At 46.3% G+C, this 22,970-nt stretch overlaps 1 protein-coding gene across 1 annotated transcript in view; it reads left to right on the plus strand.

The window, feature by feature from the left end:
* The window catches only part of VPS8 (VPS8 subunit of CORVET complex), a 1,704,823-nt gene that overhangs the window by 805,756 nt on the left and 876,097 nt on the right, over positions 1–22,970 (plus strand). Inside the window, exon 30 of the mRNA XM_086955430.1 lies at positions 8,306–8,388. Within this exon, the coding sequence (XP_086811556.1) occupies positions 8,306–8,388 (83 nt within the window). The remainder of the gene's footprint in view (positions 1–8,305; positions 8,389–22,970) is intronic.

Consider the following 22,970-nt stretch of genomic DNA (forward strand, 5'->3'; position numbering starts at 1 on the left):
GGCCGTTCGACGTCGAGAGAGAAGCCTCTGTCGACGACAGGACATCGTCGTTCGGCGTCGAGGCAGAGGTCCCCGTCGGCGTCGGGACACCGCCGTTCGACGTCGAAGCAGAAGGCTCCGTCGACGGCTGCTCGTCGCCGGTTGACGTCGAGAGACTACAGAACCTCTCATGGACATTCGAGGTCGAGATTGTTTGATCCTCCGACTCCTCGAAGGCGTTCTGCTGCGAGAAAGGAACGCTCGATGTCGAGACACTCAGATACGGTCATGGCGACTGAATCTGCTTCTCACCATTCATCTTATCGGTCCTCTGGCTCCTCTACTGAGCATTCAAGGTCCAGAAGCCCTATACACAGGACTCCTGAATGCCGTCCAGATCCTTCAGCGGGGCGCATCAGGCTGTCACCTAGATGGTACAGGTCCTTGGACCATTGGAGAGACGACGGGCCTACCAAGCGTATGCAGGAGTATGCCAGCCCACACCACAGGTCTCCTCTCCAAAACCTGGTGGAGGAGATGGACAAGCGTAGTCCTCCCAGGCGCACATCCCCTGTGACGCTACCCTCCAAAGCGCCAAGAAGATCCCGTTCTCCTACGAGGGAACCTAGACTGGAAGGTCGGAGAAGATCTGGATCTCCTACAAGGGAACCTAGACTGGCAGGTCGGAAGAGGTCTCGATCTCCCAGGGGCAGGTCTCCCGTGCGGTCGCCAGCCAGATCCCCCAGGGCATCCCGATCCCCTAGAAGGGAACATCGGACAAGAGATCGGGTCAGATCTCGCTCCCCTAGACGAGAGGAGCGCTCAAGGAGGTCGCGGGAGCGAAGACGTAGTTCTCACCATCGACATAGACGTACTCCGTCTACCACCTCCACTTCGTCTACCAGATCGTCCAAGAGGGACTACTCACCGACTTTGACGGACAGTCCAACGTCCATGTCCTCCCCGGTGGATGATATTGGCACATATCTGGATGTTCTGCAGAGAGGTGCGCTTAAACTGAACATCGAAATGTCTGTCCCTCAAGTAACGACGACAGTCATCTTTGAAACCTTACACAAGAAGGCCATCTCCAGACCTCTGCTGCCTTTGGCTCCGGGGATTATGGACCCTGTCAAGGAGGTTTTCCTAACCCCGGCAGCAATCAGAGCAGTACCGGCACGCATTCAGAAGAAGTACAAACCGGCTGCTTCTGACCCGGTGTTTGTGAAGTCTCACCCTCCAGCAGACTCTGTCATCGTGGCAGCGGCGAGGAAGACACATGCGGTTGCTGGTTCATCTTCAGTCCCGCCAGATAAGGACAGCAAAACCCAAGACTCCTGGGGTCGGAAGGTTTGCAACTCTGCTGCTTCCACTCTTAAGGTCGCCAGTGCAGCTGCGCTCCTGGGTCGGTATGACAGAGCCTTATGGGACTCGATGGAAAGATTCAAAGCCAAGCTACCGAAAGAGGACCAGCAAGACTTTGAAGAAACTGTTACGGAGGGGTGTCTGGTGGCAAACCAGATGATAAGCACGGCCGCGGATGGGGCAGTGCTTTCGGCTCATTCCTATTCCCATGGAGTTTGTGCCAGAAGATCGGCCTGGTTGCGCCTTACAGGTCTGAAACCGGATGCTCAGCATCGGATTCTAAATCTCCCCTTTTCGGGTTCCGCTCTCTTCGGTAAACACGCGGACGAAGAGATGACCCGAAAGAAGACTGAGCTGGACACGGTGAAGGCGGTGGGCTTGGAGAAGAAAAAGGAATTCAAGCGCCGCTTCAAATCCAACAGGGGGAGAGGAGCTCAACAGAGGGTTCAAACCCCTCAGTGGTCCCAGAACAAGCCTCAAGGGAAACCCCAGTTTCGTGGCAAGCCCAGCAGAGGCAGGGGAGGCCACCAGCAGTCCTCCAACACCACGAGAGGAGGAAAGGCCTGAACAGTGGCTTCCTCTGACGCCGTTGCCCACTCCAGTGGGAGGAAGTGCTTCACAACACCTGGCAGAGTGGGTCAGCATCACAAGAGATCAGTGGGTGCTGAATATACTGCGCAATGGATACAGGATATGTTTCCGCGCTCTTCCAAAGAGCGTCCCTCCGAAGAGCTCTTGCCCTCACCAACTAAGCTTGCTCCGACGAGAGGTAAAAATCCTGCTGCAAAAAAGAGCGATAGAGAAAGTTCCTCTCGCTCTACGAGGAAAAGGAGTTTACTCCAGATATTTCCTTGTCCCCAAAAAAGATCAGGAGGACAAGTTCAGACCCATACTCGACCAACGACTCCTAAACAAGGTTATCGTCAAGGAAAAGTTCCGCATGTTGGCGCTTCACCAAATATGTCCTCATCTACAAGCCGGAGATTGGATGTGTTCGGTGGATCTACAAGATGCGTACTTTCACATCCCGATTGCGCAACAACATCGCAAGTACCTGAGGTTTGTGGTGGGAAACAAACACTACCAGTACAAGGTGTTACCCTTCGGTCTCAAGTCCGCACCACGAGTCTTCACCAAATGCATGGCAGTGGTGGCGGCTTTTCTTCACAAGAAGGGTCTCTTCGTTTACCCATATCTGGACGACTGGCTCCTAAAGGGTCCATCTCCGGTACGGGTAACGCAAGATCTGCATCTGTGCCTGCAACAGCTTCACAGGCTCGGCCTCCATGTGAACCTGGAGAAGTCAGTCCAGCGGCCTACACAATCCATCCACTACCTAGGCTCCGTTCTGGACACAAGCGTGGGAAAAGCGTTTCCTTCGGAGGAGAGACTTTCTTCCATGACCCTGAAATGCGGGATTCTGCTAGAGTCTCGACCTCCAACAGCACGACAAGTGGCGTCTCTGCTGGGTTCCATGGCGTCCTGCATCTTTCTCATCCCAAACGCCAGGCTGAGAATGCGTCCTCTGCAACAGGCTCTGGAGGATCAGTGGGACCAGGCAACAGGACGTTGGGAGGACCGAATCCACCTTTCCCAGGCGACAAAAGAGTCCATCAGATGGTGGACTCGGAGACACAATGTGATGGTGGGAGTGCCGTTTCATCAGCCCATTCCGTCCCCATCTATAGTGACAGATGCCTCCCTGCACGGCTGGGGAGCACACATGGGTCCGCTTCAGATTCAAGGCCGGTGGTCTGCGCAGGAGCAGACATACCACATCAACATGCTGGAACTCAGGGCGGTATTCCTGGCTCTCAAAGCTTTCCTGCCGGCGATCACATCCAACTCAGTCCTGGTTCAGACGGACAATACGACAACCATGTTCTATCTGAACAAGCAAGGAGGCACAAAATCTCGCCCACTGTCTCGAGAGGCTCAGGCAATATGGCATTGGATTCTCGCTCGAGGTCTCACAGTAGTGGCGGTGCATCTTCCGGGCGAGTTGAACGTCAAAGCAGACGCACTCAGCAGGCTCTTCGAAGATCAGCCAGACTGGGTGCTAAACAGGGAAGTAGTAGAAGAGCTTTTTCGTTGCTGGGGACGTCCATCCATAGACTTGTTTGCAGACGACGAAAACACCAAGTGCCACGCCTTCGCGTCCAGGTTCCACAGACCAGGGACGCAGGGGTTGGATTGGGCAGGGATTGGGCAGGGATGTTCGCATACGCGTTTCCTCCCCTGGCTCTGATTCCGAGAGTGGTTTCCAAGCGCCTCAGGACGAACATGGAGATGATCCTGATTGCTCCAGACTGGCCTCGGCAGTGGTGGTATCCGGACCTTCTACATCTGTCTGTGTGTCCACACAAACGACTCCCTTGCAGGCCGGACCTGTTGAGCAAAATGAACGGGAGGATAATGCATCCCAACCTCCCATCATTGAACGTAACAGCATGGCTCCTGAGGTCCTGCAATACGGACATTTGAACCTGCCTCCAGAATGCATGAGCATTTTGAAGGAAGCTAAGAGGCCGTCCACGAGAGCATCCTATGCCTTCAAGTGGAAAAGGTTTTACTTGTGGTGTAGGGATCATCATTTGGATCCGATTAAGGGGCAGGAGGACGTCATCTTACCATACCTCCTTTCCCTCGCAACTGCTGGTTTGAAGTACGCTTCCATTAGAGTGCATTTGTCAGCTATTGTGGCTTATAGGAAGTCACCTGACCAGGTGTCTTTCTTTCAGGTTCCAGTGGTCAAGGATTTCCTCCAGGGATTGAAGAAAGTGTATCCCCCTGTGCGAAATCCTTCTCCTCCGTGGGAATTAAACCTAGTTCTATCAAGGTTAATGTCTCCACCTTTCGAGCCCATCCACAAGGCTTCCTTACAACATCTCTCTTGGAAGGCAGCTTTTTTGGTGGCAATTACCTCTGCACGCAGAGTCAGTGAGATACAAGCGCTCTGTGCAAAGGAACCTTATACTGTATTCCACCATAACAGGGTCGTACTAAGGGCTCACCCATCCTTCTTGCCGAAGGTCATCTCTGATTTTCATATAAATCAGTCTATTTCCCTCCCTTCCTTTTTTCCAAATCCTACGACCCCGGCCGAGCGGTCACTTCACTCCTTAGATATTAAAAGAGTGCTTAAGTTTTATTTGGAAAAGACTAATGGGATTAGGAAAACGGACCAACTGTTTGTGAACTATGGTGCAATGACAACTGGTTTTCCAGCAGCAAAGAGGTCTATTTCCAGGTGGATTGTCTCTTGCATTAAGTTGGCCTATCAACTAGCAGGAAAACCTTTGTTGATGTCTCCGAAAGCGCATTCCACTAGAGGGAAGGCGGCTACAGTGGCTTTCTTGCATGACGTTCCCATATCGGAAATATGCAAGGCTGTGACCTGGAAATCAGTACATACCTTTACGAGGCATTACTGCCTCGACTCTGATTCCAGGACCGACACTCAAGTAGGGCAAGCCTCCTTGAGGAATCTGTTTGGGTAGTCTGTCTGTCTACTCAGGCGTATTGATGAGATTTCTGTCTTATCTTTCCTTTGCCCGCAGGGATGAGGAGAGGCTCGCTATTCTATTCTAATGCTTATGACTATTGATGAGGATCCCCTGGAAGAGAAGGATTAGTTACTTACCTGTAATCCTAGTTCTCTTCCAGGGGTATCCTCATCAAAGTCATAAGCAACCCTCCCGCCTCCCCGGGCACAGGATACTATTTAATACGGAGATATTGTTCACCTATTTGTTATTGGGTTTGTTTTTCAGTCTCCGAAAAGAACTGACCTAACTGCCACTCCTGGGGCATGATGGGATACAGGGGGTCATGAGTGCCTTAAAGGCACAGTGTCAGTTTTTTGCTATTCAGCTACAGGTTAGCTTTTCAGTCTTGTTAGACTGTGTGTTTGCAATGCAGCCTGGGAGCTTCCTATGCTTCCAGTGAGTTATAAGAATTTCTACTGCTTTCTGAGCATTAAAACAATTTCGAAACAATCTTTGGTGTTGTTTCTTATGTTTCTAATGCTTTTCCTTCTTGTATGGTGGAAATTCTTCACAGCATATTTCAGCTCTAATGTGATTTGGCTGCTATTGCTTGTTTTTTATATATATATTATTTATATATATATGTGTATACATATGTGGGGCACATATAATATAGTGTTTCCGGGGTCCCGCACATGGGCGGGAATATTCTAATGCTTATGACTTTGATGAGGATACCCCTGGAAGAGAACTAGGATTACAGGTAAGTAACTAATCCATATTGATACTTGTATGTTAGATTTTTGTTGTTTTTGTTTTGCTTGGTTTAGATAAAGATACTTTATTTTTCTAAACTGATATGGTGTCCATTTGTGTTGTTTCACTGTGTTACTGTATGTTTGGTGTACAAATACTTTACACATTGCCTTTGGAATAAGACCCCCATTTCGAACAATCAGAAAAGTACAAAGCGTGTTAATAAGTTTTCAAAATCACTTCCAGAAAACGTTTTATGTCAAAACTTAAAGAAATTTCCCTGACCTGTAATAAAGTGATGCTAAGATGGTATAAATAAAGGGGTGTTGAATTAACTAATATGATGACCAATCTTGCTTTGATTTGCTTTCTTTTGAGAAGTATTGCTATACCTGATAGACATCTAGCCGCAGATTCCTTAGCTTGTGAATTCTCCCCAGCCGTCAGACTGGATCTGGAAATTTTTCAGCAGTCCCTCTGCACACCGGGGGAAGGCACCTTATGACTCCGTGATGACATTGACTCCGGTTGTCACATCAGTGGAGTCATTTAAGTATTCTCTGACTCATGAATGTCAGTTTCTCCTTTGCTGTGCTGCAACGTGGATCCCGAGAATCGGTTGCTCAGACAGTGTTTTTTGACCTTCTTTGACAGTTTTTGTTGGTTAGGAACAGTGTGCCTCCAGGCTTTAAGCCTTGTGGGTCCTGTTCTCGACAAATGTGTATTTGAACACTTGTCTGACTGACAATCGGATTGAATTTTGGCTCATATGCCTTGTGGACAATTACTCCAACTGGATTCCCTTTTTGGGTATTTTTCAGGGGCTTGGTTTATTTGATTCATCTTGACCTTCTAGGCCAAGTGTGGTCGTAAGTGCTTGCTGCTGGTAAGGGCTCATTTTCACGTGGTTTTCTTTAGGTAGTACCAGCCGGTTAAGATACTTTGGACAGGCAGCATATCTTAATTCTAAGTCACCCATGGTGTTTCATTGAGGGTGCAATATCTCTCTTGATATCAAATTATATGGTACTTTAGGACTGTTTTTTCAGTTCTGTTTATCCATGTGTGTATACAGAGTTTACATAAGTGTACTGCAAATGTGTTTACACATGCTGAGATATGGTTCTGCTATATGTAATAGAAAGGATATTACATACTTAAAAAACAAATAATTGTGAGAAGCGATTACTTCTCTTTATGTTTTGGGGTCGGATCTATATGTACGTGTGGAATACATATATAGGTCTGAGTATAATTGATCAATATATTTATAGCAGATTCATATCTGTTAATTGCCATCTTTTTGTCTTTACGGGTACTGCATTGTGTGAACATTCGGGTGGTCATTTAGTCTAAAGAAATTTTTTGTTTTTGTTTTAAGAGATGGATCATTATGTTCATCTGTCTTGATACTTGGATTGATATACCTGACCTTGAAAATAATGGGTTTATTCATCTTGGTTTTAATGGGAAAGCGTTTTGGAAGCCCTTCATTTTTGGGATTATCAGGACAGATGTGCTGCAGCTATTTCTGTAGAGAATGTTGGTTACATGGCATTCACTTTGATTTTAGCCCTTCTAGTCCATGAACTCACTTACTCTTTGGGGGTTAAATACTATTGTCTGACTGTTATTACCCTGTTCCTCTTGAGGCTTTGAGTTTTCTGTGCCTGCTGGGTTGTTTCTTATTTACATTGTCTCTGGTCATTGCCACTGTTTTTATAGAGAGACATACTCTTTTTCATTTAATTCCTACGTAGGTCTGGTCTGTGGTCATTTTCTACTGGTTGGGTACTCTTAGAGAGCTTTTGTAGGATTAGTTTGCAGACCCTATTCTGGGTGGTTATAGCTATGGTATTTAATTCACTAGTTAAGGAATCAGCAGCTAGATGTCTCCATCAGATGAAAATGTTACTTACCTTCGATAACATATCTGGTAGTGATAGTCTAGCTGCAAATTCCTTAATGCCCTGCCCATCCTCCCCACTCTGCGAGCGATCTGTGCTGTAAAGGTTATACCCTTTTCAGTACTGATTTTATATACCGTTCCATTTGCTTCGTCACAACTTTGGGTCTTTCCTTATGGGCCTTGTCTGGGTATTATCATAGCATTTATTTCCATTTTCTAATTATGTTTTAAATAAACATTGATCTTTTTTGGCTCACTGTTTCCAAAATCAGTTTCTTTAGTTGCTCAGCATTTTAGCACGGAAGGATTCACAGAAGAAACTGACGTCCATGCGCCTCAGGTGTGTTATATGACTCCACTGATGTCACAGCCAGAGTTGACAAAATCACATAGTCGTAAGGCGCCGCCCCCCGGCGCGTAGAGTGGCAGATGAAAAATGTGCTGCTGTAATCAGACACCTGGAGAGAATTCACTAGTGAAGGAATCTGCAGCTAGACTGGGTCTCAACCAGATAATATGTTACAGAAGATAAGTAACTTGTTCATCTGTTCGATTATGGACTCCGTAATATTTGCCTCGATGATAACCACTTAAGTTAGCAGTTATATTATTGAAGGTTCTTTCTAAACTTTTTGGTAGAGTTTGCCGGGAATATCGTCTTTCTGGGTTGCTTTTGTGTTAGGACAGCTGTGGTATGACCTTACTTCATTTAGGGTTGCAAGCATTTTTAAATCTTTTGCAAAGGTCCTGGAGTTTCTGATGATGAAGAGTGACTTTTTTTACATGACAATGCTCCTTTTTTTTGTAGGTTCTTTTGGAACTTCTCCAAGCTGGTGGTATAGTTCAGTTTGAAGAGAACAGGCTCATCTTTTTGGCAGAAAAGGCTAAATTGTAAGTCTGTCTTACTTGATTATTTATGATATATTTAAAATTGACAGCCATGGAATCCTGCATTCCAGATTGCTCCGTAAGGTTTTAAAGATTACATTTCAAAAAGCGAAATCAACCTTATGTTCCTATTGAGTGTTTAGGAAATCTCCAAAGTGTTTTATTTGTTTGTTCACATCATTGTTTTTCGTATGAATGCAACCTGTACAATATATTCAAATTGATGCAGTCTTTATTTTTGATTCAGAGAATGTTGTTTATATTACCTTTTTACCTTCGCCAAACTCAGTCTCGCTATTGAACCAAACTGATATATTCTTGAATTTAAGTACATGTTCAAATGTTTTTAAGTTAAAGCCCAGTCACTGGAAATTAGGGTCCATAAATACCTCGGTGCTTAAATAACATTGTCTTCTTTAAAGAATTCGACCTGAAGTGAATAGAAATAGCCAAACGTGTATTAAAATCTGAATTATTAAACAAATACACAGCAGTTAATACAATGCAAACATTGAATGCTGTCCAAATGAGAAAAGTACTTAAAAGCATAGTATTTAGAATAATGCAAACTCACATGAAACATCAATGGAAAAGTACTTTAGGTTAATAAAAATAATGTGAGACAGACTGTGAATGCAACCAAGGCACAAAAAATCGAATCATTCCAACACTACTTACCTTAATGAGTTGTGTTGTTAGTTGGAATTTAAGGATCCTCACTGGGACTTCTGTTGACATAATGTTTATTTGAGATGATTTGTTGACCTCTAAAAAGTAATTGTCACTAAATCCTAGCTTTAACTGCAATTGGGAAATGCTTGTCCTTGAAAAGATAACATTTACCTGTTGGTTCAAAACCTTGTAAAAAACCTTTTTCTGTTAAAACAGTCTCCGTGCTTGCCATCACCTATCCTAGCACTCAGTTCAACCTCCAACCATCAAAATGTGTCATTCCCCTATTGACATCCAGTGATATCGCAGATCATCCTAATTGACTCAGTCAAAGATAAAATCTGGAACCCTGGGACCCTGTTGAAAAGGTAACTGAACACAACAACCTTATTGCCACTCTGAATATTCTGTTAGTTATATTGACAATGGAAATCAAGCCCGTTTCTAGAAGATTCCTCCAGCTGCATTTCCAAAGCTTTCCTCCTTGTGCATTACAAGATTAAAGCGCTCAAGTGTATAGGAATTAGACTGACAAGCAAACAACACAAATTCCTTTTTCTGCGATGAAGTGATGCACTCTCAAACAGACAACCCCCTGTCTGGCTATACCTGCCAGTTAGACCTACACGGACTACCACTCTGGACACCTAGGGGTAAATATTAAGAGACTATAAAACTAGATTGTGATGGTTGTCTCCCCATGCTGTGGGGGGAGGTTTATTTTTTTTCAATCAGATGGGACAGTTAGTGTGGGAGGAGAGAGAAATCCGTTGGAGAGCGGTCTTTAATTGCATTGATATAACAGCATTCCTTGTCTACAACACCATAGGCCCATCATCCTTATAACATGCATTTAGAGATCTGCCTCGTAATCCTTAACGCTCAATGACAAAAATATAAGTTCCTAAACATGACTGATCATTTTGTTACCTAGTGTGGAATGGCACAGGATTAAACAACCCGCATAAACTGATAAAGATCTTAGCATATTGAACTAGACATAAAATAGATATCGCTCTTCTACAAGAAACGCATCTAACAAAAACACAATCTTTTTGCAGCAAGATGGAGTGCACACCATTATGCCTCCTAAATCTTCTGCATGCAAGGGTGTAGACCACAATTCTTTTTAACAAGGGACTCCAATTTCACCTGCAGAAGTCGTCAGTGATACTAAGGGAAGATATGTGATTGTCCAGGACATATTAGGAGAAAAGAAATAACCTTCCTTACCATTTATCGGTCCAATACAGTCAACTCCTCCTCCTTCTGTGAGCTATGAATCAAATGCCTAAGTCATTGTTCTGCACAGTTCTCTTTGGGGGAGATTTCAATATCACCATATGCCCATGGTTAGATAGATCAGGTGCTGAGTGCCCCCACATTTTGCAGTGGCTACACTGTGAACGTAAATGATGGAGTCACACAAACTGAATGATGTTTGGCACAATAGAAATCCTTAATCTCTGGAGGCTGATCCAGAATTAACTGTTGGCTTCCCAGTAGTGATGTTTGTTTCTGGGTGACAGCAAACATAACAGGTGATGGACTGAATGTGGATCAATGTCACACATTCATCCCAGTCCAAAGATCTGGGCCCAAATCCATCGTTTTTTTGCACTCCACTGAGTGTACTGGGGTAGCTCAGACGTGGGTCCCAGAGCCTCCACACCACTGAAGTCAAGCTAGCCGGGCTGATGAGAGGTGTTACCTCGAAACCGGTCCAGTCCTCGGATGCTTGATTCCGGTCTGGGAATGATATGGCTGTTGTAGTTCGGACTGGACTGTTCCCATGGGGCACAGTGTCAGAGCTGATTTGCATAAAGCCATTATCTGACCCAGGGTGGTGTGGAGTGCAAAAAACGATGGATTTAGGCCCAGATCCCTGTACTGGGGTGAATGTAAGACATTGATCTACATTCTGTCCATCAAATTGTTTTTTGTAATTTTCTCCCTGAGTGTACTGGGGTAGCTCAGACGTGGGTCCCAGAGCCTCCACACCACTGGAGTCAAGCTAGCCGGGCTGATGAGAGGTGTTACCTCGAAACCGGTCCGGTCCTCGGATGCTTGATTCCGGTCTGGGAATGATATGGCTGTTGTAGTTCGGACTGGACTGTTCCCATCGGGCACAGGGTCAGAGCTGATTTGCATAAAGCCATTATCTGACCCAGGGTGGTGTGGAGTGCAAAAAACGATGGATTTAGGCCCAGATCCTTGTACTGGGGTGAATGTAAGACATTGATCTACATTCTGTCCATCAAATTGTTTTTTGTAATGTTTCTGGGTGACATACATGAGCTGGGTTGTTTGGCATAATGAGCCTTGATCCACAACTTGATACCTGAGTTTGGAGGGCACTACTGGACCCTGTACTCCGATATTAAATTAGGTCCGCCCTACAGGAATACCTCAACTTTAACACAGGCTCAGTGAATAGCTCAGGAGCACGTGGGAGGTGTATAAAACAGTCATTAGGGGTCAACTTGGCAAGCAGTCTGGTTTTCTGAAAACCGGTGTAGAACACTCACATAGGTTAGAACAATAACTTTGGACATTAGAGGTCAAATACTAAACTGTTGCACTGAAGGGAGGCAGCCATAAGGGAACTAAGCCATCTGTAAAAGAATACTGTGACAAGAACTTATAACGGTGAAAAGCCAGGCAAAACTCTAGCACACCATGAAAATAATAACAGATGGGGAAAAAACCTTATACGAAGCAGGTTACATCACATGAGCATTTTCTAAATGTATTCTGACCTATGGCTGAAACATCACCACTGCTAAGATTTAGAATCACTGATTGTACTAGAAGAGGTAAAACTGGTGGTGCAGAGCATGCTTGGAAGTCGTGACCCTGACAGCAATACATTGCCTGGTGAATTTTATAATGAGCACATACACAATCTAGCTTCACACCTCTTGATACACAAGGAAGGGTGCACAAAGGGATACTTCCATTCTCCTTACTTGAAACTTTTTCAAAGACTCTACTGACCAAGGACAAGGCTCTTACGTGTTGAAAAGAATAGTGGCCTCTGTTCTTTACAAACTGACTAGAATCTTGCCAGAATGCTAGCTAACAGACTGCTGCTGCAACTCCTAACATGCCAAATCAATCAAGGTGTATTCCAAGTAAATCCACACATGCATAGTTTTTTTCTCTGCTTCATCAACTTGATCTGCAATGTTCTTGAACGCCACCTATGCTTTTGATTCTTTGGAGTGGGCATACCTCTTTGCAGCTCTTGAAAGTATACGGGTGAGAGGCTCATTCAAATGCTGGATTAAATTCCTCTATATAAAAGTCCAACCATCTTCATCAGATTAAGTGGCATTCTCTTGTCACTCATTGAAATATTGAGAGGACCCTCGCTGGGATAGCTCTTATCCCCATCCTCTTTGCTATTGTGCTGGACCCACTGGCCTATATACTCCCACAGCAGCACTCTGACAAGGGCCTCTGCTTTAAATCATGCCAACTGCTTGTATCATTTTTTGCAGACAATACTGTTTGTTTGATAGCGACTTCTAACCGCAGATACCTTACCCTTTGAATATCTCTAGGCATCTGACTGGATCCGGAAGGGTTTGCATAGTAATTCCTCCAGCGTTGACAGGTGGCATTGTGTGTCATTGTGCTAACTCCTACCGCTCCATCTCGTGCAGTATGGACATCGGGACCAGTATATCTATGTCATATGCTCACGCTGGTGTGAGTTCCTTACTTTCCACGCCAACTGACGTGAATACAAACTACAACAGTCATTTGACAGATTGCAATTTTCTTGGATTTTTTCCTAAAGGTGTGCAGAAATGTCACCCAAAGCTGTAGGGTTTAAACCTCTATGACCTGTACTCAATAAATGTCTGATACAGATCCACACAACGATTGTCTCTGGTACATAGGCACCGGACACGACTCAAAGTTGTGTTTGTGTGTCAAGATGAACAGAAAGGCCATCAGTAAAGGCGAGGCTAAATTAGCTGTCGTGGATATGGGGAAATGAACATCTGATTTATTTGCTAGTCTATGGCTTAGCAGTCCTGGTAGAGGGGAAGGGCTCTCTCTCTTGATAAGGAGGTTGTTTATGTGCTAGGACCTCCTCTAAATCAAAAGGTCAAAGCAGAGTCATAAAAGCATAAGAGGTGCAATCATTACTCTCCTGTCTCGTGTCACTCGCACTATTTGAGATGCACCAGGTACATCTAGGGAAAGAAGTTGTTTCCCTCTTGCACTGGCTCATATTCTGTTTCTGTTCTGGATTCTTATGGATGAGATGGAGATGCTAGATCAGCTCCAACAGCTTCAGCTAGCTGTGGAGAAATGTTTTAGTATTATTATACTGTGTTGCTTTGATGTGCCTTCGGTACCCATGGATCCAAGGGTCCTCCAGCTGAGTTGCTGTTGGCAGATCCATCTTCAACGTCATCGGTGCCTTTTGACATTGTACATAGGTTAAGAACTATGCCTTTGGTGCCATCCTCAGTGCCAAGTTTATGGGTTTATGCCCAATATGAGCCTGACTTTTCTATAGAGGAGTATCTATTGGAATATCAGCCTTATATTAGACTGCTGTAGCTCTTACATTGAGGTGGTCGATGCTGGTGACATTAAAAAAATTACTGCTGGTTTTTAACTTATTTCATAAACTTTTACTTTCCTCACCTTTTCAGCTGTATTGAGGTCCTGAGGCAGTAGCTTCACGCCTATGCTCCCTGGTTCGTCACGGCTAGTGTCGATTGTACTGAGGGGTGGAGGGCGCGGTCAGCACGCCCTCACTTCCAGTAGGGAGACAATTCCAGGGGTGAGCGGGCTAGTTGTTGGAGCCCAGAGACCATATAACCCATGATAATACAGACGCACAGCGGGTGCGCCGGTGTCGGCGCGCCAAAGGCAGGCCTGGCCCGGGCCTAGGGCCAGAACCCCTGCCCAAAACTGGAATAAAGCTAACAGGAGGGTTTATGGCAAAATATAAATGATGAAACAGCGTGCCAGTCTGGATTGTGATATACTCAATCCAATGGTAGAAACCAAACACTGCCCGAGCTGTTCGCTGTCCCTTAATTACACGCTATGTGGAACAGCAGCGCTTTAACATCAGCAGGTAGGAGCTCATTAAAATAAACGGATAAAGGCAGCACTGGTGAATGTAAGGTCCCTAGTAAAACATAACACAGAAGTAGCCAACCTGGTTGACACACATGACCTAGATCTGCTGTTCATAACAGAGACTTGGGCAGATAAAACTTCAGACATTGATCTGGCGCTAGCAGTCCCGGGGGGGCTACTCTATTCTTCTGGCACATAGAAATGGGAAACGTGGGGGAGGGCTAGCTATCATCAGCAAAAATGTATTTCAGGTTCGTGGCTTGGCGGCTCGGATTTCCCCAGAATGTGAGACTCTACCTTTTAAAATTAGCATAATTAATAACTACACCTTTGGCCTTTTGCTGTATAGGCCGCCTAAGGCTAGAACCCCCCTGTCACAATCTCTGGGCCCTGCTCTTGAGTCCTGTCTCATAGGGGCAGACTACACCATTTTGGGAGACTTAAATATCCACCTTGAAAAAGTCGCAGAAAAAAACATGATACTTATCTCAAAGACCATGGCTAGCTGCGGCCGGACCCAATTGGTCCAACAAGGTACACACTCTGCTGGTCACACCTTGGATGGGATCTTTTCCTCCAATCCCAACATCAAAATAGGTGAAGTTATCCCGGTTCCCTGGTCTGACCACAAAGTCGTCAATTTCACCCTAACTATAGACCACGGAAAAACATCTAGGGTCCATCAGGGTAGGCAACTCACCTACCAAGAATGGGATAAAATCAATATAACCAAACTTCACGCACAGCTTAGCGCGACTGTATCAGGTCTAGACCAGGATAGCAATTTAGCCACTGACCAAGTAAATAACTGGATCAAAACGGCAGTTCTTTCAGTCGCACCTATAAAAAATAAAAACTATAAGAGGAAAAACATCTCGGAGCCTTGGTTCTCAGAGAAGCTAAGACTACAAAAGCAGACATGTAGGCGGGCCGAAAGGAGATGGAGGGTTAACTATGAGGATAAGGAGAAAGAAATCTACTGCAAGCCATTAGCAACCTACAAGAAACTAAAAGCTGAAGAAAAATCGGCCTATTTCGTAAAGAAAATTAAGGAGACCAAAAACTCAAGTAAGGAACTCTTCTTCACTGTTAAAAATCTCACTGAGCCAGCTGCTAAACAAATAGAAGGCAGCCTAGGTCTATGCAACAAACTAGGGCATTTTTTCATTGACAAAGTGAAACTCCTTTGCGAATCTATCTCTACCCCTAACTGCGACACCAATGTAACAGGAAATTCTCAGCTTAGCCCAGAAAATCACTCAGAGTCAGTTAACACAGGCTTTCACTTTTCAGCCCCATCGGCAGAACAGATATGTCATCTCATACTGACCACCAAGTCAGGGGATCCAATGGACCCTTGTCCCCCTAAGGTCTTGCACATGTTCCCAGAGCTTCTCAGCCTTCAACTTCAGCTGCTTTTTGCCAAAATAATACAGGCTAACTGTTTCCCGAAGGAGTGGAAAGCTGCTTCATTTTTACCACTCCTCAAAAAGCCTAACCTTGACCCTTCGGTCCCAGCTAACTTCAGACCAATTTCAAGAATTCCCTTCCCATCTAAAATTTTAGAAAAGCATTTGAACACTCAACTTTCCAGATTCGTTAGGGCCTCCCAGGCATTAGATACATCACAATACGGGTTCCGGTAGGAACATGGGAATGAAACCGTCCTGATTATGGGGGCGGAGGAGATTAGAAGTATACTGGACGCAGGTGGGAAGGCTGCCCTGATCTTGTTAGGCCTTTTGGCAGCCTTCAACACCGTCAACCATGGCATTCCCCTGACTCGCCTAGAGGAAATAGGTCTGCATGCATCAGCAATCACATTGATGGCCTCTTTTCTGGGAGATAGCTCCTTTACGGTTCAGCTTGAAAATTCTCATCGAAATCCTTCAAATCCCGCTGCCCCATTAGCAAACATTATCAGGAAATGTGGTTTCCTCCCCATATCCTATGCTGACGACACCCAAATAGTGGTGGCTATATCGAACAACACAACCGAGACAGCTGATAGATTTAGGCACTGCATGGATCAGGTTAGTCGCTGGATGCAAGTAAACTGCCTAAATTAAATGGTGAGAAGTCCGAGGTCATGCTGCTGGGGGCTGAACCTAACATTTGGTCACTCAATTGGTGGCCTGACAGTCTAGGCAGTTGCCCGTCACCAGTGGACAACGTAAGGAACTTGGGATTTATGTTTGACTCCAAACTTACCTTCAAGGCTCAAATTAATAAACTCGCCTCCTCTATATGGTACACGCTGAAGTTGATTAGAAAAATGCTGCCATATATCCCACCAGATACCAGCAAAACCCTCGTAACCATGCTAGCACTATCCAAAATGGATTATGGGAACGCTCTGTACACACATGAATGTAACCATTGACCACAGGGCGGGTGGATAGACGGGGAGATGGCTAGACTAGGTGCATCCCCAAAAGGGGAACATGGACCACTACCACAAGGATTTCCCCGAACTGAGGGGAGTAGACACTGTGCAATAAGTACGCTAATAGGGAGAGCAACATGTCTGAGGGGGGGTGGGAGGGGGGGGTTTCCGGGAGAGGGTTAGTGGAAGGAGGAGTGGGTTGGAGGGGGGGGTGTATCTGATGAGATGATCAAATGTCGGCAGTGTCCACTTCTTATAGCGGGCACAATATACTCCGGGTGAGGGAGGTCTCGCGAATTGCTGGACAATTATTCTCACGACAGGGAGGGCGATGAGCTGGATGAACAACTATGATGGTGGTGATAGTTTGCACGGGCACAAGTGACTGCTGAAACATGATCAATTAATGTGAATTATACGATCCCCTGTAAATTGAAGCTAGGTGGAGCGAAGGAAATGAATAAAGTTTGTTTTAAAAAAATGGGAACGCTCTGTATACAGGGCTTCAAAAACAGTTCTTGCTAAAACTTCAGCGCCTTCAGAACGCTGGAGCCAGGCTGGTTCAGGTATGAGCCGGTGGCTCTCAGAATGAGAAGTCTCCACTGGCTCCCCATAAAGAAAAGAATCCAATTTAAGTCAGCCTGCCTGGTGTATAAGGCCTTGCATGAGTCAGGCCCCCATTTTCTGAAAACTAACCTATTACAGTACGACCCACCTAGGACTCTCAGGTCCAGCAGTGCTTAGCAACCCAAGACCCCCAGATTTAAACAACTAAGATGGGGGGGGGGGCTTCTTACTGCACGCAGCTAAGACCTGGAACAAGCTACCAGTATCAATTAAAAACCGCCCATCACTGTTACCTTTTCGAAAGAACTTAAAGATCTGGCTCTTCTCAGCTTAATCCTGGCTCTTTTTTTTGCACGATTCTTTCCCACTTCCGGCAGGCATAGTCATTCCTAGCGCCAAGATGCCCACAGGCATTCGTGCGCTCTACAAGTCTGATAATCAAATCAAATCATATTCATGATGATAGTGAGGGGGACCTATTGGATGCAAGTGGATCAGATACTTCACCTGAAATTGGACTGGCACCACCTAATCCTGCTATGGGCACTGAAGATACAGCCCCCTTTGCTACAGTTAAAAGGAGAGCAGCGAAAACTCATGATATTATTTTACCCCCTCTACTACTTAGTTGGCAGAGATGGCGCTTTAGGTCTACTGCCCATTTTGTTTGTCTATCACAGCACCCTCACCATTAATCACCCATATTCTGTTTTGTTATTGACAATATCCTTGTGTTCACTCCTCTTTATGCACCTTCGGCCCAAAGATGCCTCCTTCACTAGGGAGATCTGATACGCCAAAGCAAAAACAAAGCTGCACCAAATAGTACACAAAAAGTTGATATGTGATATATGTACAATAGAATATATCCCAAATTAAGAATCACAAATTATGGCACAATCTAATTGCATTTCTTCCTTTATTGTTGTGTCATTTGGTATTCTTCAAAACATCAACCAACTCATTTCGTCCAGTAAAACCTTGGACTTCTTCAGTGCCAGAATAATGTGATACGTCAGTGTCCGGGGATCCAATGTTCGAGAAACATTTATTTCTATATAAACCAATGTGCTGTATCTGTTTAATATCAAAATGAATAGCCACTATTCTAGCGATGTACTGGTTGAGCAGATGTCTCATTGGGTCATAATAAAGCTACTGTCCAAGTAGTTGACAGATCCTGGAAAATGAGCTTGTCTTGCCGAGGAGAAAGTTGTGTTGTGCGATCGGTTTCTTTACCCTGCTGACACCAGTTGAACTGTCCCCAGCAGGGTGGCTAATTCCTCATCCATAGGTCACTTTCTAATGGAAACACAAACAAGGAACGATCTGTAATCTATATCTGTATCTGGTGTACATTTAAGAAATACATGCGTTTAATTTATGTCAGTGTTTCATTCTTTATATTTTGCCTTCTGAATTGCTCTGTTCTCGGTACACAATGGAAAACCACTGTAAGGTGTAGCTCAATTGTTGGCTCTGGGTACCTCGGGTTCTTTGACGATCTACGAACCCTATAATGTCCCGGTGCCCAGAAGAGTTTAGTGAAACGTAATGGTAAACTGCTTTTGTAAATCGGCCATCATGACAAGAAGTTACAGATGAAAACGTTGGCACAAATGGTTGTTTTTTCCTACTCCTTGTCAATATTTTTTTTATTTCAACAGTTAGTTTTTTCCGAAAACCTTGAAGGATCCACAGAAATTACAACTTGTTGAATCCAAAAATCGATCTACTTTTCAGAAATCTATAGAATTCCAGGATCTCCCATGAGTTTCACACCAGTTTACATCACAAAGTAGAAATAGGTTCAAAGTACAAACATTTGGAAAAATGAGCACGTACCTCCCTCTTTAAAAAATGGCAAAACTGATTTTAAAAAAATGAAACCCTGCATTTTCCTGAAAGCTGTGAAGCGGGTGAAAGTGAAAAATTATGTTGGTTGACTGGGATGTGAGCCCTGCTCAAGCCCCAGCAACAATACCTGGCAGCGTAAACCACATAAAAGTCACTAAATTAACCTCTGCTTAACCCTGGGTAGCTTGGCACAAAAAGCAGTCGGGATTAATTTAGAGGCATTGTGCAAAGTATTTATGCAGCATATAAACAGTTATAAAGTGAAAACACAACACAAGAAAAATCCCACACCAATTTAGAAACATGGAGTAAAATGTAATTAATTATTTGACACCAAAACGACAAAACCCCAGCCAGTAGAACTAGAGGTATGACTTTTTTTTAGTAAAAACTAGCACCTAAAAGATGTAAGCACCAACCGCGGACATGTACTCACGCAAGACAGGGTCATAGTCCGCGATGGAATGCGTTTTGGATACAAGAAGTGGATTGGGGCTGATTATTGCTTACTACAGACTTAAAATTTTCAAGAAAACTGTTCTGAGAATTAAACTTAAGAGGGGCAAGGCTGCAGGGGGTGTCCAAGGAGAGAAGCATCGTCATCTGGGAGCTTTGGGTCTAAGCCGCGGTGAAGATTTCTACATTCAGATTTAGTCTCTTTTTTGGAAGTCAAAAATCTTCAGCGGGACGAGGCAAAAGGCTGAAGCCAAAGACCGCTCCATGAGCACGGACACCGTTATTTGAAAGGCTGCTGAACAGGATTTGCTGCTGTGAAGAAGAACATAGCAGGAGCAGCTGCAAAGTCAGGCAGATCAGTGCTGAATCGACGAGCCTGTTGATCCCGGTCTTCCCTCGGTTTTCAGAGCACTTTTTAGCCCAAAAGTCCCAAGTTTTGGATTTTGTCTTTGTCTCTGTTTGTTTATTAGCACCACTACCAAGGGTCCAGGACTGGTGTTACATAAGTTGTGGGTCCAGGACGCACTCAGGCTGGGTCCAGGTGTGGGGTCAAGATGGTGAGAGCCTTTTATGTCCCTGTGGCTCTGAAGATGAGGCCAGCAAACTAACCCTTGAATTTGACCTGGTAGTCCTTGGTTCAGGTGAAGATGCAGGGCTTAAACGTAAGGGCTGGCCTATGAGGGTTCAAGACAGGCTCTAGGCAGCCAAGCAGTTTTCCAAGGTACAGCAAACCAGTCGTTCAGAGTGCACAGCAGGTCAAAGCAACAGGCAGTCCTCTGAGAGTTCTTTCGCATGTCCAGAAAGTGAACTGAATAGAGAGTCTGAGGGTCCCACTTTTATATCTGGTGTCTGGTGTCTCATTTGTAGTTTTGGAGAAGTTCTAGAGGTGTCTATTTGAAGTGCTTGGAATTTCCTGATTTCCCTGCCCTGGCTCCAAGCAGGCTGCATTGACAATGTGGCGGTGATAAACCCTTTGTGTGAAGGCCCTTGACCCTCCGGATAGGTCGTTTCTCCACCGCTGCAGCGCCTCCTCAGTCTGCCACCGACCTCTGCCTGCCTGCAACCTCGACCCTCCTGCCTGCCGCCTGCTACTGCCTCATCCACCCGCCTTGCCAGTGTGCCTGTGCCTGCCCCCGCCTTTTCTTTCTGTATCCCCTGTGTGCCTGTAGCCCCTGTAACTCCTCACCCCGCTCCGCTGCACCCCCATTTTCCACGCCACTGACCCCCCTGCGGCCTGCCCCCCCCTGCCCATTGGCTCGTCTGCCCTCCCGCCTCCCAGTTGACCCCAGTTAAAGGGGGCCACTGCGCGACAGAGACAGCGACCCTTGACCCTCCGGGTAGGTCGCTTCTCCACCGCTGCAGCGCCTCCTCAGCCTGCCACCGACCTCTGCCTGCCTGCAACCTCGACCCTCCTGCCTGCGGCCTGCTGCTGCCTCATCCACCCACCTTGCCAGTGTGCCTGTGCCTGCTTCCTGCCTTTTCTTTCTGTACCCCCGTGTGCTTGTAGCCCCTGTAACTCCTCACCCCGCTCCGCTGCTCCCCTGTTTTTCCCGCCGCTGACCCCCTGCGGCCCCGCCCCCCGTGCCCATTGGCTCGCCTGCCCTCCTGCCTCCCAGCTGACCCCTCCTCCCCTCCCTCTTATGGAGACCCCGCAGCGACCGCGCCGCTGGCGCGCCAAAGGCAAGCCCGTCTGCGCCTAGACCGCGCCCAGCGCCAGGACCCATGGCCCTCGACGATGCCAGCCCACCCGACGGACCTACGATGCAGCCACCATCCACGCACTCAATGCCGCCCGGAACCCCGCCTGCTACCGAGCTATCCCGAAACGCACCCACGGACCCTTCACCTGCCAAACCTGCAAATTCCCCTGCCTACAAACCTGCACCGCACCCGCCAAGCCAGACACCAGCAACAATCATCTCAAGTGCATCCAGCTCAACACCCGGTCCGTCCACAGACACACTGTCGAACTCTGGAACCTCCTTGACACAACCTCACCAGACGTCGCCTTCCGCACAGAAATATGGATGTAGGAAGGTGGATACCTGACTATGGTTACCCCAGTTTTTTTACCTAGTATTTAGCTGGTTTTCAACTTAGTTGTCCTGGGACCCTGCTTATCAGGGCCCCAGGCTATCTGCTCTCTCTGTAAAATGGACTCCATGTACCCTAGGTACATCTCCAATTGGATATTGGGTCACCTTATCAGCCCCTGTACAGTGTACCATAGGTACCCAGGGCATAGGTGCATCCAAGGCCTACCAGGGGCTGCAGCATATCATTTGCCACCCCTGGCTGGCTATCCAAACTGACACAACTGGCTGATCACTCAGCTGGGACAAGGTGGTATAATCACCCCTTGCTTAGATATAGTATACCTATATCTGGACACATATGCACCTATAAGTCACTCTTATGGCAGGCCTTATCAATCCTGGAGGCAGAGTGCTTGATTTTATATGAGATGGTGCTCTAGCATGAGCTGAGCCTGTCTGCAGCTTTCGGGACCAGCTCCCTTAGCTGTTCCGTGATATTTCCATACCATATACCCTTAAGTGCCTTTTAATCCTCGCGGTTACTTGCTAACTTTGGTTTGGCTTTATCAAAACATGTCGTGTAAGGTGTCATACGCTTTGGAATACTACCTCCTCGCCAGTTCTGGCGAAGGGGGTAGTATTCCACCCTTCTGGAGGGAGAAGACATGTTACTTTGCTTAAACGTGGTTAAATCTAACCAGAGCCCCAGCATCACAAAATGGATGCTGCTGCCACAGACACAAGTCTGGCCTCCTGCTGCTGACTGAAACTCCGGCAGGGGAGGCCTGGACAAATGGTATCCTGTCACAGGGAGGTTTTACACCACCCCAGACAGGAGATAGTGGATTGTAGCAGGGAGGGTTGAATGAAACTAGACACTGCCTGGGGCGCACAAGGCGTCCCATGCATAGCCCAGTTCAAACCGGTGCTGGGGCACTCCAGCCCCAGCTCTGGCGCGAAACTGGATAAAGGGAAAGGGGTGTAACCACCCCCTTCCTGGGTCCCACCCATAGGAGGGACCTAGCAGGTGATCCAGCCCCTTGATTTGGATTAAAGGTAGGAGCTGTGCCAATGCAATTTAGATCATCCTGACTGAAACTTTGAAACGAAACTCTGGACCCTTCGGCATCCTACTCAACGTAGAAGACTGAAGAATCTCCCTTGTGGTCAAGGAGAGGCCACCCTGTGCAAGCAGGCACCATCAGCGAGACAAGACTTTCTTTGCCGTTTCCCCCGCCGGAGCTCGAACGACAGAGACTGACAAGACCTGGACTCCCAGACTTCCAACAGCCCGATCCACAGTCCTAGCACAGCTTAGACTCGTGGAGGCGACGAGAGACGCTGGACCTGCCATCTTGAAAAGTCAACGAAGTGCTTCCAGCGCAGCCCCCCGAGGTACCCTCGATGCTATGCTTTGGAGTTTGAGAAGCCTGTGCTCCAAAGATCACCTCTCCACACTCTCCGAGTGCTGCGTGGGGCCTTTATGCACTTTTCCTGCT

Source organism: Lissotriton vulgaris, chromosome 2_1, assembly GCF_964263255.1.
Source record: "Lissotriton vulgaris chromosome 2_1, aLisVul1.2, whole genome shotgun sequence".
NCBI lineage: Eukaryota > Metazoa > Chordata > Amphibia > Caudata > Salamandridae > Lissotriton > Lissotriton vulgaris.